The 16162-nt window shown below is 45.2% G+C and overlaps 1 protein-coding gene across 4 annotated transcripts in view; it reads right to left on the minus strand.

Annotated features, from left to right (window-relative positions):
* Positions 1 to 16162, minus strand: part of PCYT1B (phosphate cytidylyltransferase 1B, choline) — a 121917-nt gene that overhangs the window by 90451 nt on the left and 15304 nt on the right. For 2 of the 4 annotated variants that reach the window (XM_074391754.1, XM_003924083.4), the window contains exon 1: positions 753 to 1018. The exons of 1 other annotated variant lie outside the window; for it this stretch is intronic. In XM_074391754.1, coding sequence (XP_074247855.1) covers positions 753 to 869 — 117 coding nt within the window. In that variant the 5' untranslated portion in view covers positions 870 to 1018. Of the gene's footprint in view, positions 1 to 752; positions 1019 to 16162 lie in introns of those variants that run through there. One more of the 4 variants, XM_074391755.1, reaches the window with a different exon arrangement.

Genomic DNA, 16162 nt, shown 5'->3' on the forward strand with positions numbered 1-16162 from the left:
GACCAGTGGTAGAAAGACAACCAAATTTGGGAGAGCAGTTACGGTGCAGTTACGGAGGCGGAAGGACGCTCTCAGTACCCCGTTTCCACACTTTCATTCTTAAAGGCATGCAGCCCCTTTCTAAATAAATGTATCGTCCCCAGTTTTCCAACACCTGAAGAGAAACCCTCACAGCACACTCTGGAAATGTTTTACAATTCATTTTAAATGCGTATTGTTTCCAACTACATCATTGAGGGACTCCTGTGTATTTATTTATTTATTTTGAACATTTTCAAACGGATAGGGAAGTTTTGCTTCCATGTCATTTCCATTTCTTCCCCCAAACTGGCATTAGGCTCCAAAATCAGTTGAGGAACGAATCATTCCTTAGCTAGAATTTAAAACTTAACAAGGGACTCGTCCCGAGCTTGGTGAAAAGAATACCATTTTAAAATTGCACTGTAGGATTTTTTACCTTCAGACAAGAACACACCTAAAAGGAAAAAGCGCCACCCCCCCCCCAGCACAAAAACACAGCATATCCCAAGCAGCCCGTTTCCTACCCAGCCAATACAATAATGCTTTGTAAGCTGAGAGCAGCGCCCGGTATAGAAGCTAAGTATAAACAGCTGAGAAGGATTAGGCGGTAGCGCTCTTCTCATTTACATGAAAATCCTCTAAGCATCGTTTTTCCTCGCTGGCTGCGGGCGCATAAGGAACTCTTTTATGCCATTGCCACGCATACATTTCCATCCTTTGTCTTTACTTACCAGTCGAGGCTGTGGGCATGTGTGCTCTATTTCCTCCATGGTTTCTGAGGGAGGCTCATTGGAAAGGGATTTTGGGATACCTGTTTCTGACTCAGCATCAGTGGTAACTACTGGCATGGCCAGTGAATGCTCCCTCTAGCTCTACACCCTTAAAGAGTCTCCTCCCAGGCAGAGAATGTTTTCTTTGTCACGTATTTTTCTCCTCCCCACGTATCCCCCCCGCCATTCTTCTCCTCTTCTTGCTGTCTTCCCTCGAGGAAGTAAAGAGGTTACCCCCCCGCCCCTTTCTCTCTCTCTCTCTCTCTCTCTCTCTCTCTCTCAGAAGCCAAGAGGCAAGGCCTCAGTTTATCACTATAACAACCAGACGACACTGAAGAGGCTGGTGCGGGATACAGTATCTCATTTGCATAGAGCGCGCTGGTTGGCTACTGTCATCATAGTACCACTCCGCCGGGGAGCGGCCGGGCCCCATTGGCTGCCCGCTGTACCCACGGGCCCGAACTTGCTGCTTTTGTTTCTTCTGTTTAATTCAGTTGCAAAGGTCTCCGTCCTCTCCGGGCACGGGACGCGGGCTGCGCCACCCAGATAACGTAAAACCGCTTCCTGAGGGGCCCAGGGCGCCGCTTGAGAAACAACATAGCAGACCTCCACTAATAAAGGACAATGTCCCTGACATGAGCGAGCGCATGATGTGCCGTAGTCAGGATATTTGCCAAATAGAAGTCACCCTGAAGACAAAAGCCACTTTTGAGCCTAAATTCACTGTGCCAATTGCCAGTGGGGGGGCCCCTCCGGGCATTCACTATGGGCACCTGAGTGTTTACCCCGTAGACCCCATGCAACATGAACCCTAGCAGATCCCCTGTGGCCTGGTGAAGCCCTGCAGCCCTCCCCTGGGGCTGCCTTAGGGGGAACTTTGAAGGAGGTAAATTGTCTTTAAGAGCCTGCCTCCTACTCCTGGCTGCCCTTCCCAGTTGCTTCCTCTGTCAGCCACTCTTCCTCCTCCCCAGCTATTCAAAGTTTCCTCAGGAAGTCTTGCTGTTGTGTACCTTTCAATACACTGTTCCGTGCACTGGTCTATTACCCCTTGGCTCCCACTTTACCAGTCGTGGGTCGCATTTCTAAAGTACCCTGCTCTCAGCCAAATGCTCATGGCAATCAGAGATGGAATGTTAATGATCAGGTGCTTTAATGTCTACATTATCTAGGGACATTCACATTTTAAGAGGAGCATTCTGAAGACACACACCCAAAGAACTTATCAAGGTATTCGTTGTGAATTGTCGCTTTTAATAGTAATAAAAAATCATGATAATCTCTGGCATTTATTAAGCACAAACACAGTGCTAAGTACTTTACCTAGTCCTTATTTAATCTTTGTAAGAACCCAGAGAGGTAGATCCTGTTGTTATCCCCATTTTACAGGTATTCACATTCGCAAAGCTCTAAAATAATGGGATTTGAAGGATTATTATTATTATTATTTTTTTTTTTTTGCGAGGGGCGGGTGCGTGGGGAGCAGGGATGCAGCAGTTACAGTAAGAAAAGGATCTAGGCAGGAGTCCTCTTAGGACAAGTCCCTGGGCTTCTACATCTTTCATTTTTATCTATAGCAGTGGTTTTCATCCAAGCGTGGTCTGAGACCAGCAGCACCAACATCAGCATCACCAGGGAACTTGTTAGAAATGCAAATCATTGCCGGGCGCGGTGGCTCAAGCCTGTAATCCCAGCACTTTGGGAGGCCGAGGCGGGTGGATCACCAGGTCGAGAGATCGAGACCATCCTGGTCAACATGATGAAACCCCGTCTCTACCAAAAATACAAAAAATTAGCTGGGCATGGTGGTGCGTGCCTGTAATCCCCGCTACTCAGGAGGCTGAGGCAGGAGAATTGCCTGAACCCAGGAGGCGGAGGTTGCGGTGAGCCGAGATCGCGCCATTGCACTCCAGCCTGGGTAACAAGGGCGAAACTCCGTCTCAAAAAAAAAAAAAAAAAAAAAAAATGCAAATCATTGGCCCCCCTGCCAGACCCCAGACCTGATTCAGTAAATCTGGGGTGGGGTCAGAATTTGCTCTTCTTTTTTTTTTAGGCAGAGTTTCGCTCGTTACCCAGGCTGGAGTGCAATGGCGAGATCTCGGCTCACCGCAGCCTCCGCCTCCCGGGTTCAGGCAATTCTCCTGCCTCAGCCTCCTGAGTAGCTGGGATCACAGGCACGCGCCACCATGCCCAGCTAATTTTTTGTACTTTTAGTAGAGACGGGGTTTCACCTCGTTGACCAGGATGGTCTCGATCTCTTGACCTCGTGATCCACCTGCCTCGGCCTCCCAAAGTGCTGGGATTACAGGCTTGAGCCACCGTGCCCGGCCAGAATTTGCTCTTCTAACAAGTTTCTGGATGATGTGAATGCTGCAGGCCTGAGAACCATGCTTTGAGAATCAATAGCCCAAAGGATGGGATAAAAATACTGGCAAATGAGATATTGTGGGAAGTAGAAAAGTTCTTCTTCAAAGTTTCCTTTCTTATTAAAAAACAAATTTGCTAATAAGTCTTTGTTAAGTCCTATCCTATGTAGCTGTTAGACATGCCATGCTTGTAGGCACGTAGTATATGCTATGTCCTTGTACTTTAACCAAGATGTCTGTGCTGGATGTGTTCAGAGGCATGTCCCAGCTTGCAGCCTATGCCCCTTACCTGTTTAAAAATGTTTTAAGTTGGCCGGGCGCAGTGGCTCAAGCCTGTAATCCCAGCACTTTGGGAGGCCGAGGCGGGTGGATCACGAGGTCAAGAGATCGAGACCATCCTGGTCAACATGGTGAAACCCCGTCTCTACTAAAAATACAAAAAAGTAGCTGGGCATGGTGGCGTGTGCCTGTAATCTCAGCTACTCAGGAGGCTGAGGCAGGAGAATTGCCTGAACCCAGGAGGCGGAGGTTGCGGTGAGCCTAGATCGCGCCATTGCACTCCAGCCTGGGTAACAAGAGCGAAACTCCGTCTCAAAAAAAAAAAAAAAAAAAAATGTTTTAAGTTATTAGCCAATCGGGTTTTAGTTTAAGTTGTGAGGTCTGGCTCCAACCAACAGAGATCAGATGCAGCAGTAAGGACAACCCCAAATGCGTAAGGGATAAATATGTCTGCTTTTCCTTTGTTCATTATACTCTTGTGGCAAGATGACTAGCGAGGGTACCCTTCCTGCAGTGCAGGAAGTACAAATTGCCTTGCTGAGAGATGTTTTGTCTCAGTGCTAATTTTTCTTTGCAGGACCAAGCATCTGTTTCCAACAGATATCATGTCAATGTACTTTGTGAATTAGGATGTGCTATGCTAATGTAAGGGGACATTATTTTTATTACTCCTTAATAAGCAAAGACAGCTAGCCCTAAAAGAAGAAGAAAGTGGATTCTGTAGCAGAGAATTACAGTTTGACAGTTTTTGATCCTGGCCCTTTAAGACAAAATGACATCACTTGAGAGTATTACGACCTATACAGGACAGAACTCCAGTGACGTGAGAATTCCAGTGATGCTTGGGTCATCTAAAAGGGGCCAGTTGCCAGGCGCGGTGGCTCAAGCCTGTAATTCCAGCACTTTGAGAGGCTGAGGCAGGTGGATCACGAGGTCAAGAGATTGAGACCATCCTGGTCAACATGGTGAAACCCCGTCTCTACTAAAGATACAAAAAATTAGCTGGGCATGGTGGCACGTGCCTCTAATCCCAGCTACTCAGGAGGCTGAGGCAGGAGAATTGCTTGAACCCAGGAGGCGGAGGTTGCAGTGAGCCAAGATCGCGCCATTGCACTCCAGCCTGGGTAACAAGAGTGAAACTCCGTCTCAAAAAAAAAAGGGGGGGGCCAGTTGCCTCCTATTCTGTCTGCCCTCCTAGAAGCACAAAACACCTCCAGCTGCAGGTTTAGCTCTATCAGCTCACCGCCTGGAAGAGCCAAGCCCTGTGTTACATTTAGGAGCCCCTTTCCCACCTGTACTGGGTGACGTGCAAGTGACATGGTTATTCTAATCTCAATATATGTATTTTTGCCTTAGAGCAGTGGTTCTCAAAGTGTGATTCTCCAGGAAGTAGCACCAGCAGCCCTGGTCACTTATCAGAAATTCTGTATCCCCACCCCAGACCTACTGAATCAGAAACTGAGGTGGTGGAGCCCAGGTGCTTTAACAAAGCATTCTGACCCTTTCTAAAGTTTACAAACCACTGCCTTAGAGTCATTGTTCACATTGGAAAGCACCTAACCCCACTGTATTCTGGGCCACTGAACCGCTCCTTGGCTCCTCACTGGTCATCTGAGTCATCTAATTCTCTCTCCAGAATGAGAGGTTCACCTGTTCACCCGCCCATTTCACAGAGTTCTGATGTCTAGCTGGGTCCTTGTGAACTCCTGTCCAAGAGCCTAGACCATCCCATTAGACTCTCAATATTTTCTGCCTCCCTTCCTCACCTTCCTCCCCTCCTAATCCTCCCTGTCCCATTGAACCAAAATGCTGCCTCTGCCTAGGATATCTTCATTGTGTTACCCGCATCAAACCCTTAGCTTTCAGTGCCACTTTGTGCTAAATCCAAGTCACCCGAGACACTTATTCATCCCAAGTCCTTAAACTTTGCAATTTAGACTTCTGTCTAACTACCCTGAGGGTCAGCTCTATAACTAATTCCATTCTCACTAATCCTACTCCAGCCTAGTCCTGGCCTGCTCCTGCTCCTCTCCCCATAGTCCTGTGATTGAATCTCAGCGTGTCTTGTAGTTTTTTTTTTTTTGAGATGGAGTTTCGCTCTTGTTACCCAGGCTGGAGTGCAATGGCGCGATCTCGGCTCACCGCAACCTCCGCCTCCCGGGTTCAGGCAATTCTCCTGCCTCAGCCTCCTGAGTAGCTGGGATTACAGGCACGCGCCACCACGCCCAGCTATTTTTTTTTGTATTCTTAATAGAGACGGGGTTTCACCATGTTGACCAGGATGGTCTCGATCTCTTGACCTCGTGATCCACCCGCCTCGGCCTCCCAAAGTGCTGGGATTACAGGCTTGAGCCACCGTGCCCGGCGTCTTGTAGTTTCAATGGCAGAAATAGACTCTTTCAGACACCACTCTGAGAGGAGTCCTTATCAGATCCACCTACTTCGGAGACCAGTCCTGGCAGCTGCTGCAGCCTGACTCAGAGACTTCTTGATAATACTTGAATGGGTTACTTTAACTTGGGGGCATTGTAATGCTATCAAGACATTTAGCTAAGAATGATCAGTTAATTCCACATTACAGAGCTAAATATTCCATAAGGGTTATGAAGGGGATGACTATGAAGGGATAGCAGGAGAGAGCTTATTGGGGTAATGGAATTATTATGTAGCTCTTTTTTCCATTTCCTTTTTTTTTTTTTTTTTTTTTTGCGACAGGATCTTACTCAGTTGCCCAGGCTGGAGTACAGTGGTGCAATTGCAATCTCAGCTCACTGCAACCTCTGCCTCCCACGCTCAAGCGATCCTCCCACCTGATCCTCCCAACTCTCTGGGACCACAGGTGTGTGCTACCACATCTGTCTAATCTTTTTGTATTTTTGATAGAGACAGGGTTTCACTGTGTTGTCCAGGCTGGTCTGGAACTCCTGGCCTCAAGTGATTCACCTTCCTCGACCTCCCAAAGTGCTAAGATTACAGGCGTGAGCCACCGTGGCTGACCAAGAATCGTTATGTATCTTGATTATGGTAATGATTACCAAAATCTATGCATGTATTAATTTCATTAAAAATTCCATAGACGATATTTGTCAGTATATGCTAACACCCTTTAGAATATTCATACCCTTTGACCTAGGACTTCCACTTGGTATTTATCCCAAAAGAAATAGAGAAGCACACAAATAATTATATACAAAGATGCTTAATGCAGAATTATTTATGAAAGGCAAAAAAGATACAACTTACAGCAATAGTAGGAATGGATAAAGTAAAAATAAGGTCATATGATATAGTACTGTACACTCACTAAGAGTTATATTTTTTAAGAAATTCTAATGTTATGGGCACACGTTCGCATAATAGTGTTAAAAAAGTTAGGCCGGGCGCGGTGGCTCAAGCCTGTAATCCCAGCACTTTGGGAGGCTGAGGCGGGTGGATCACGAGGTCGAGAGATTGAGACCATCCTGGTCAACGTGGTGAAACCCCGTCTCTACTAAAAATACAAAAAATTAGCTGGGCATGGTGGCGCGTGCCTGTAGTCCCAGCTACTCAGGAGGCTGAGGCAGGAGAATTGCTTGAACCCAGGAGGCGGAGGTTGCGGTGAGCTGAGATCGCGCCATTGCACTCCAGCCTGGGTAACAAGAGCGACACTCTGTCTCAAAAAAAAAAAAAAAAAAAAAAAAAAAAAAAAAAAAAAAAAAAAAAAAGGCCGGGCGCGGTGGCTCAAGCCTGTAATCCCAGCACTTTGGGAGGCCGAGGCGGGTGGATCACGAGGTCGAGAGATCGAGACCATCCTGGTCAACAAGGTGAAACCCCGTCTCTACTAAAAATACAAAAAGTTAGCTGGGCATGGTGGTGCGTGCCTGTAATCCCAGCTACTTAGGAGGCTGAGGCAGGAGAATTGCCTGAGCCCAGGTGGCGGAGGTTGCGGTGAGCCGAGATCGCGCCATTGCACTCCAGCCTGGGTAACAAGAGCGAAACTCCGTCTAAAAAAAAAAAAAAAAAAAAAAAAAGTAGACTACAGAGGGTGATTCCAGAAACATAAGCCCAATTATGTGATATGCACATGCACAGTAAAAAGCATTGGAAGGAAATATATCAAGATGCTAAAAGTGAAATCTTTAAACTGTGGGGTGATGGAAGACTTTTGTTTTACTTAAAAAATATTTTCTGTCTATAGCGAATATTCAAAAATGAGCATATGTTACTCTTTTTTGAGACAGAGTCTCACTCTGTTGCCTAGGCTGGAGTGCAGTGGTGTGATCACAGCAGCCTCGACCTCCCAGGCTCAGGTGATCCTCCCACCTCAACCCTCTGAGTAGCTGGGACTACAGGATGCGCAACCACGCCTGGCTAACTTTTTGTAGAGATAGTGTTTCTCCATGTTGCCCAGGCTGGTCTCGAACTCCTGAGCTCAAGCAATCCACCTGTCTCAGCCTCCCAAAGTGCTGAGATTACAGGCATGAGGCACTGCACCAACTTTATATTAGTCTTATTAATTAGAAAAAAACAACGAACAGTACTCTCCTCCCCAAAGGCATCAAGGGCTGGGTATTAGGGTTGGAGTGAGACAGAAGTGGTTAGCTCATGAGCAAATAGAAAGATGCGCAGATCTCAGTGAGAGGAAACAAGTTGAAACTGAGGAACAAAGCTGGAGCAAAGTCCTAAAGTCCCATCTCCAGTTAGCAGAGGTAGAGGAAATGTGTTGGAAGCAGGCTGTTCAGAAAAGTCCAAGGGAATGTTTAGGGACAGGGCTCCTGAGCCCTGTGACCTCTGCAAGAAAGGCATGCCTTCTGCGAGAAATTGTCAGATCAGTGCTGTCCCTAACAAGCACTATCCTGATTATTTCTACCTTGTATTGAGTACCTCTTATGTCTTTAGCACTATGCTAGGCATTAGGTTAGTGCAAAAGTAATTGCAGTTTTTACCATTAAAAGCAATGACATGCCAGGAGCGGTAACTCATGCCTGTAATCCCAGCACTTTGGGAGGCTGAGGTGGGCAGATCACCTGATGTCAGGAGTTCGACACCAGCCTGGCCAGCATGGCGAAACCTCGTCTCTCCTAAAAATACAACATTTAGCCAGGCGCATTGTTGGGCGCCTGTAATCCCAGCTACTAGGGAGGCTGAGGCAGGAGAATCGCTTGAACCCAGGAGGCAGAGGTTGCAGTGAGCAGAGACCACACCATTGCACTCTAGCCTGGGTGATAAGAGCAAAACTCCATCTCAAAAAAAAAAAAAAAAAGTAACGACAAAACCACAATTATTTTTGCACCAACCTAATGCTTATCATATCCCAACTGTGGCCCTGACAACACCCAATCAGATAGGTATAGTTGCCCCACTTTGCAGATGAGGAAGCCAAGCCATAGAGACCTTAACTTCAGCTTGGAAGAAATCTACAAATGACATCTACCTTCCTACAAGCAGTCCTCACATCATCATCAAATTGTTGAACACATTATTTTCAGCCAGGCATGATGGTTCATGCCTGTAATCCCAGCACTTTGGGAGGCTGAGGCAGGCAGATCACTTGACATCAGGAATTCAAGATCAACCTGGCCAACATGGTGAAACCCTGTCGCTGCTAAAAATACAAAAATTAGCCGGGCGTGGTGGCCCACATCTGTAATCCCAGCTATTCGGGAGGCTGAGGCAGGAGAATTGCTTGAACCTGGGAGGCGGAGGTTGCAGTGAGCTGACATTGCACCACTGCACTCCAGCCTGGCCAACAGAGTGAGACCCTGTCTCAAGAAGAAAAAAAAAAGAAAGAAATTTATTATGAAGAACGAAGGGAGATGGAAAACATAGAGTAAAGTTGACAGAAGAATTTAAGATTTCCCAGAAAGCATTATTGCCTCCTATGGAATTTTGCTAATTCTTTATCTCTGTTTTGAGCCACTTTCCCAGTTGTCCACATGTGGCTTAAGGTGTGGGCCTAATAGTCCAGGAAAAGACTCTACCATACTAAGTAATGAAATCCACACATAAATCCTTTCCACTCATTCCAGGAAAATTATAATAGTAAAAGTATTTTGCAGTAGAAAGCATTTCACCCCTCCCTTGGTGCTTTTACACATTGACTTATAATAGCACTCTGAGACTGACATGTTTTAATTCTGAAAAGTTTCAAATGAATGAACAAATTCAGAGCAATTAAGTGATTTGACCTTGGTCACATAGTAAGTGGTAGAAGTATCACTTGAATCCAGGTCTCTTGAATCAAAGTTCGATACTTTTCCACCAAACTACCCTGCCTCATTGTGTGATACACAATAGTTAGATTTGCTTTATTAACAAGCTTGCTGAGCTAACTCATGCAGATCTCATCATCAAATATAACCCCTTAACCCCTTTTCTATTGAATTCATGTACATGAAGTACTCTTCACTTTTATTCATTCACTTCATTTCATATTTGTGCAACTGTGGGATCTGGACTCATTGTAGGTGCTTAATTTACTCATGACAAGAAAAATTAACATAGTGTGGCCAAGTGCAGTGGCTCACGCCTGTAATCCCAGCACTTTGGGAGGCTGAGGTGGGTGGATCACCTGAGGTCAGGAGTTCGAAACCAGCCTGGCCAACATGGTGAAATCCTATCTCTACTAAAAATACAAAAACTAGTTGGGCATGGTGGCAGATACCTGTAATCCCAGCTACTCGGGATGCTGAGGCAGGAGAATCGCTTGAACCTGGGAGGCACAGTTTGCAGTTAGCCAAGAGTGTGCCACCGTACTCCAGCCTGGGTGACAGAGTAAGACCCTGTCTCAAAAACAAAACAAAACAAAGCACAGTTACATTGCCAGGCTAACCAGTGGGCCAAGAGCACGGCTAATACAGGTCTATGACCTATAAAGGCCACTAGAGGGAGGCCAAGGCAGGCAGATCACCTGAGGCCAGGAGTTCAAGACCAGCCTGGCCAACATGGTGAAACCCCATCTCTACTAAAAATAAAAAATAAAAATAGCCGGGCGCGGTGGCTCAAGCCTGTAATCCCAGCACTTTGGGAGGCCGAGGCGGGTGGATCACGAGGTCGAGAGATCGAGACCATCCTGGTCAACATGGTGAAACCCCGTCTCTACTAAAAATACAAAAAATTAGCTGGGCATGGTGGCACATGCCTGTAATCCCAGCTACTCAGGAGGCTGAGGCAGGAGAATTGCCTGAACCCAGGAGGCAGAGGTTGCGGTGAGCCGAGATCGCGCCATTGCACTCCAGCCTGGGTAATAAGAGCGAAACTCCGTCTCAAAAAAAAAAAAAAAAAAAAAAAGAGACGGAGTTTCGCTCTTGTTGCCCAGGCTGGAGTGCAATGGCGCGATCTCGGCTCACCGCAACCTCCGCCTCCTGGGTTCAGGCAATTCTCCTGCCTCAGCCTCCTGAGTAGCTGGGATGACAGGCACGCGCCACCATGCCCAGCTAATTTTTTTGTATTTTTAGTAGAGACGGGGTTTCACCATGTTGACCAGGATGGTCTCGATCTCTCGACCTCGTGATCCACCCGCCTCGGCCTCCCAAAGTGCTGGGATTACAGGCTTGAGCCACCGCGCCCGGCCTATTTTTTTCATTTTACTTTTTTTTTTTTTTTTTTTTTGGGACAGAGTCTTGCTCTGTCTCCCAGGCTGGAGTGCAGTGGCACCATCTAGGCTCACTGCAACCTCTGCCTCCCAGTTCAAGCAGTTCTCCTGCCTCAGCCTCCCGAGTCTGGGATTACAGGCATGCGCCACCACACCCGGCTACTTTTTCTATTTTTACTAGAGATGGAGGTTTCACCATGTTGTCCATGCTGGTCTCAAACTCCTGACCTCAGGTGATCTGCCCGCCTTGGCCTCCCAATATTCTGGGATTACAGGCATGAGCCACGCACCCAGGCCAGCTCCAATATTCTTAGCACTCAAGGACACCAGTCCTTGCACCTGTGTTTGAGAAGGTCTTAAAAGATATACTTTTTTTTTTTTTTTTTTTTTTTTTTTTTTTTTTGAGACAGAGTGCTGCTCTTGTTACCCAGGCTGGAGTGCAATGGCATGATCTCGGCTCACCGCAACCTCCGCCTCCTGGGTTCAGGCAATTCTCCTGCCTCAGCCTCCTGAGTAGCTGGGACTACAGGCACGCCCCACCATGCCCAGCTAATTTTTTGTATTTTTAGTAGAGACGGGGTTTCACCACGTTGACCAGGATGGTCTCGATCTCTCGACCTCATGATCCACCCGCCTCGGCCTCCCAAAGTGCTGGGATTACAGGCTTGAGCCACCGCGCCTGGCGAGATACTTTTTAAATCAAAACAATATGTATTTATTTAAACGCTGATGATAAAATCAGTTGTAAATATGATATATTTTGTTTTGCTGTAGCAAAACAAATATGATAGCAGGGTTTTTTGCATAAATTAAAGTTGCCCTTAGCTGGAATAAATCATTCTTATTGACATTAGCAGCTGTGTAGTCAGTAAAGAATGATTGTTGCTATTACTTGGTGGTATTTATAAACACTTTTATTTTCTAAGTGCTTTACAATCACTTATTGTCTAATTAATATCTAATCATCTGTTTACAAGTAATAATCACACATGTAGCGCAGTTTAATCAAAACTCCAAATACAGCCGCCATCATACTCAAGAGTGCCATGTAAATTTTGGTCCCTTCTTTATGGGGTTTGAGTCCAGACATGTAACTGAAACAGATAATACATCAGAAAAAAAAAAATGGATAAAGATTCCTCACTTGTAGTTGAGCATAAATTGGATTCACAACTTTTGCATGCCAAATATATTATCTGAATGTCAGTGGATGAGTAAGACCATAGGTAATTTCCAACACTTAAGGGCTCAATTGCATACACATATAAAATTGTAATTTATTTAACCCACAAAATTGGATGATAGTTTATGATAAATGTACAAGGCCAGGCGCTGACTTAACATTGAAACTCTTAGTCACAATCACTGTTAAAGTCATTTTAATGAAAAAGCAAATGTAGCAAAGGTGGCTCAGGGACCTTCGAGGTTAATAATCTAACCAGGTTCAAGTCTACACCAAGCTACGCCCAGTATGAACACCTGCCAGTCTTAATTAGCCAACATAAGTGGATGTACTGCTGTCTTCCTTCAGTCTCCCCAAGTGTTATTCTATAAGCAATTACGGAAACCAGGAAAGGATTTTTTTAAGAAGGTGAATGATGTGCATATTAATCCAGTTTTTTTCCTTCTAAGATGAATTTTCTTATAGGTAGAATTGCTGAGTCAGAGTATTTACATTTTTAAAGCTTTTGATGCATGGGTTTTTGACACTGTTATCAAATTATCCTCCAGCATGGTTGACCATGTATATACTTCTTTGTATAGTCCTAAAGAGTTGTCTTTCTTGATTATTGGTCTACCATAACCAGATTTCCTCCTTGCTGTCCTACCAGACAGTTTCCCAGTACTGCAGCGAGTACTGCAGGGTCCTCAGGATTGTGCCTGGGGCCTTCTGCATTTGATACAAATGAGCGTGATTGGCAAGTGAGTCATCAGGACCATCTGATGCCAGGAGAGATACATTCATTTGCAAGTAAACTATTATTACAATCCTCAGACTTTATACTGATAGATTTTGAATGGCATGGTCTCCAAAGTGATTCTTTGTCTTGCAAAATCTGCACTCAGAGTCTTTGGTTGCTCAAAGAGAGATTCGGTTTAATCTTCTGTGTGTTTTCTGTGGCTGCTGTAACAATGTACCAGAAATTTGGTGGCTTAAAATAACACAAAGATATTATCTTAAAGTTCTGGACCAGGGTCAGAAGTCTGAACTGGATCTCAATGGGCTAAAATCTATGCACCGGCAGGACTGCATTTCTTCTGGAGGCTCTAGGGGAAATTGTTTCATTGCCTTTTTTTTTTTTTTTTAGCTCCTAGAAACTGCATGCATTCCTTGGCTCCTTGCCTGCTTTCTTGTATCTTCAAAGACAGCAATTGCATCACTCCAGCCTCTGTTTCACTGGTCACATATTCTCTAAGTCTCCTGCCTCCCTCTCTCACTTCAAAAGACTCTTGTAATGACATTGAGTTCCTTTGGATAATCCAGGATAATCTCTCCCATCTCAAGACCTTTAACTTAATCACATCTATAAAGTCTCTTTTGACATCTAAGGTAACATATTCACAGGTTCTGGAAATTACAATGTAGACATCTTTGGGAGGTCCTTGTTCTTCCTATCACATCTTCCTTAGCATGAGCTGGGCCTGCTCTCTCATCTTGATATTCAGGAAATACGGCTGACAAAATGTCATTCATTTGTGTACAATTGCTGACATTGTCTGCAATTTTAATACTTAGTAACTTATGACATCCTTCTCTGTATCAGAAACAGGCATTCTGTCCAGTTTTCATATAACCCTGGGGCTTAGAGACATTAAATAATTTGCCCAAGGTCGCAGAACTGGTCAGTGGCAGAAGAGAGTTTGACATTCCAGACTGTAGGACCCAAAAGCCCCCACTCATTGCATGCTGCCTCAGTAGCTCAACATTTTTTATTCTCTGCTCATTCTGCTCTCTTTGGATAGCCTTCATGTTGAAAGCTTTTCATTTAGTTTGTTTGACATTTAATGATACAAGCTAGCTAGAGAAAAGCTTTTATTAAGGCCTTAAAAATATATTTGACTCATTCAGCAAGTGCCAGTGCAGGATGTCATCACAAAACACACATTGAAGATAATGTCTCCCCATCCTCTAATAAATCTTCCTAAAAGTGGCATCAGATGGGTTCTTCCTCTGCAATACGGGCAGAAGTCGCCTCATCAGGTTTTCTTCTCTGTGGGCGATGTGTAAATCTCTGGATAACAGGTGGTGCTGGTGAGAAATGATCTTTCCAAAAGCCCACAAGTATACAAATATCCTGTTCTTGAAAAAAGAGTGTCTAACACTTTAGGGGTGTCTTAATCTGTTTTATGCTACTATAACAGACTACCACAGAGTAGGTAATTTATAATGATGAGAATTGTATTTGGCTCATAGCTCTGGAAGCTGGGAAGTCCAAGAGCATGGTGCCAGCTTCTGGTGAGGGCCTTTGAGCTCCATCATCCCATGGCAGAAAGCAGAAGTGCAAGAGAAGGCAAGAGCAAGAAAGCAAGTGGGAGTTGAAGTTGCTTTTATAACAAATCCACCCTTGTGGTAACTAAGCCTCTCCTTTGTTAATGACTTGAATCCATTCATGAGGTCAGAGCCCTCATGACCTAATCACCTCTTATTGGACACTGTTGCATTGGAGATTGATTAAGTTTCTAGCACATAAACTTTGGGGGACACATTCAAACCATAGCAGGAAGTCTAAGTTAATCTCTCTTTTTTTTTTTTTTTTGAGACGGAGTTTCGCTCTTGTTACCCAGGCTGGAGTGCAATGGCACGATCTCGGCTCACCACAACCTCTGCCTCCTGGGCTCAGGCAATTCTCCTGCCTCAGCCTCCTGAGTAGCTGGGATTACAGGCACGCGCCACCACGCCCAGCTAGTTTTTTGTATTTTTAGTAGAGACGGGGTTTCACCATGTTGACCAGGATGGTCTCGATCTCTCGACCTCGTGATCCACCCGCCTCAGCCTCCCAAAGTGCTGGGATTACAGGCTTGAGCCACCACGCCCGGCCTAAATTAATCTCTTGATAAAGATTGTTGTCCTCTTTGCTTTACTCTGGAAGGTTCTCAACCTTGGTTGTGCGTTAGAATTACCTTAGGAGCTTTCAAAAACACTGAGTCCTCATACCTGCTCCCTAAAGATTCTGATCTAATTGTCCTGGGGTTTAGCATCAGGGCTTTTAAAAGTTTAGAACAGCCGGGCGTGGTGGCTCAAGCCTGTAATCCCAGCACTTTGGGAGGCCGAGGCGGGTGGATCACGAGGTCGAGAGATCGAGACCATCCTGGTCAACATGGTGAAACCCCGTCTCTACTAAAAATACAAAAAAATAGCTGGGCATGGTGGCACGTACCTGTAATCCCAGCTACTCAGGAGGCTGAGGCAGGAGAATTGCCTGAACCCAGGAGGCAGAGGTTGCGGTGAGCCGAGATCGCGCCATTGCACTCCAGCCTGGGTAACAAGAGCGAAACTCCGTCTCAAAAAAATAAATAAATAAATAAAAATAAAAATAAATAAATAAATAAATAAAAATAAAAGTTTAGAACAAAAAAATGTTCAGAACCACTGTGATGAAGAAGAGATGATGAGAGACTTTATTCATACATGGATTTTGATCCCCAAAGTATTTGGCTCTCAAAGTAGAAAAAAAAAATCTATTTTGTTTGCATCAAGACTAAGAAACCCTATTTGTATATGTTTCCCGGGAAGCTGACTAGGTGAAAACTTTCAATATCTCCAAAAGCAATCATTTTAAACACCTGTTTACTAAAATCCCAGATGAGAGGCCGTGTCAAATGACACTAAGGAGTCCAGGTGCAGTGGCTCACACTTGTAATCCTAGCAGTTTGAGAGGCCAAGGTGGGCAGATCACCTGAGGTCAGGACTGGGAAACCAGCCTGGCCAACATGGTGAAACCCTGTCTCTACTAAAAATACAAACATTAGCTGGGCGTGGTGGCAGGCACCTGTAATCCCAGCTACTTGGGAGGCTGAGGCAGGAGAATTGCTTTGAACCCAGGAGGCAGAGGTTGCAGTGAGCCGAGATCCTGCCACTGTACTCCAGCCTGGGCAACAAGAGCAAAATGCCATCTCAAAAAAAAAAAAATGACACTCAGTATACCTATATGCAG

Source organism: Saimiri boliviensis, chromosome X (genome assembly GCF_048565385.1).
Source record: "Saimiri boliviensis isolate mSaiBol1 chromosome X, mSaiBol1.pri, whole genome shotgun sequence".
In the NCBI taxonomy this organism is placed as follows: domain Eukaryota; kingdom Metazoa; phylum Chordata; class Mammalia; order Primates; family Cebidae; genus Saimiri; species Saimiri boliviensis.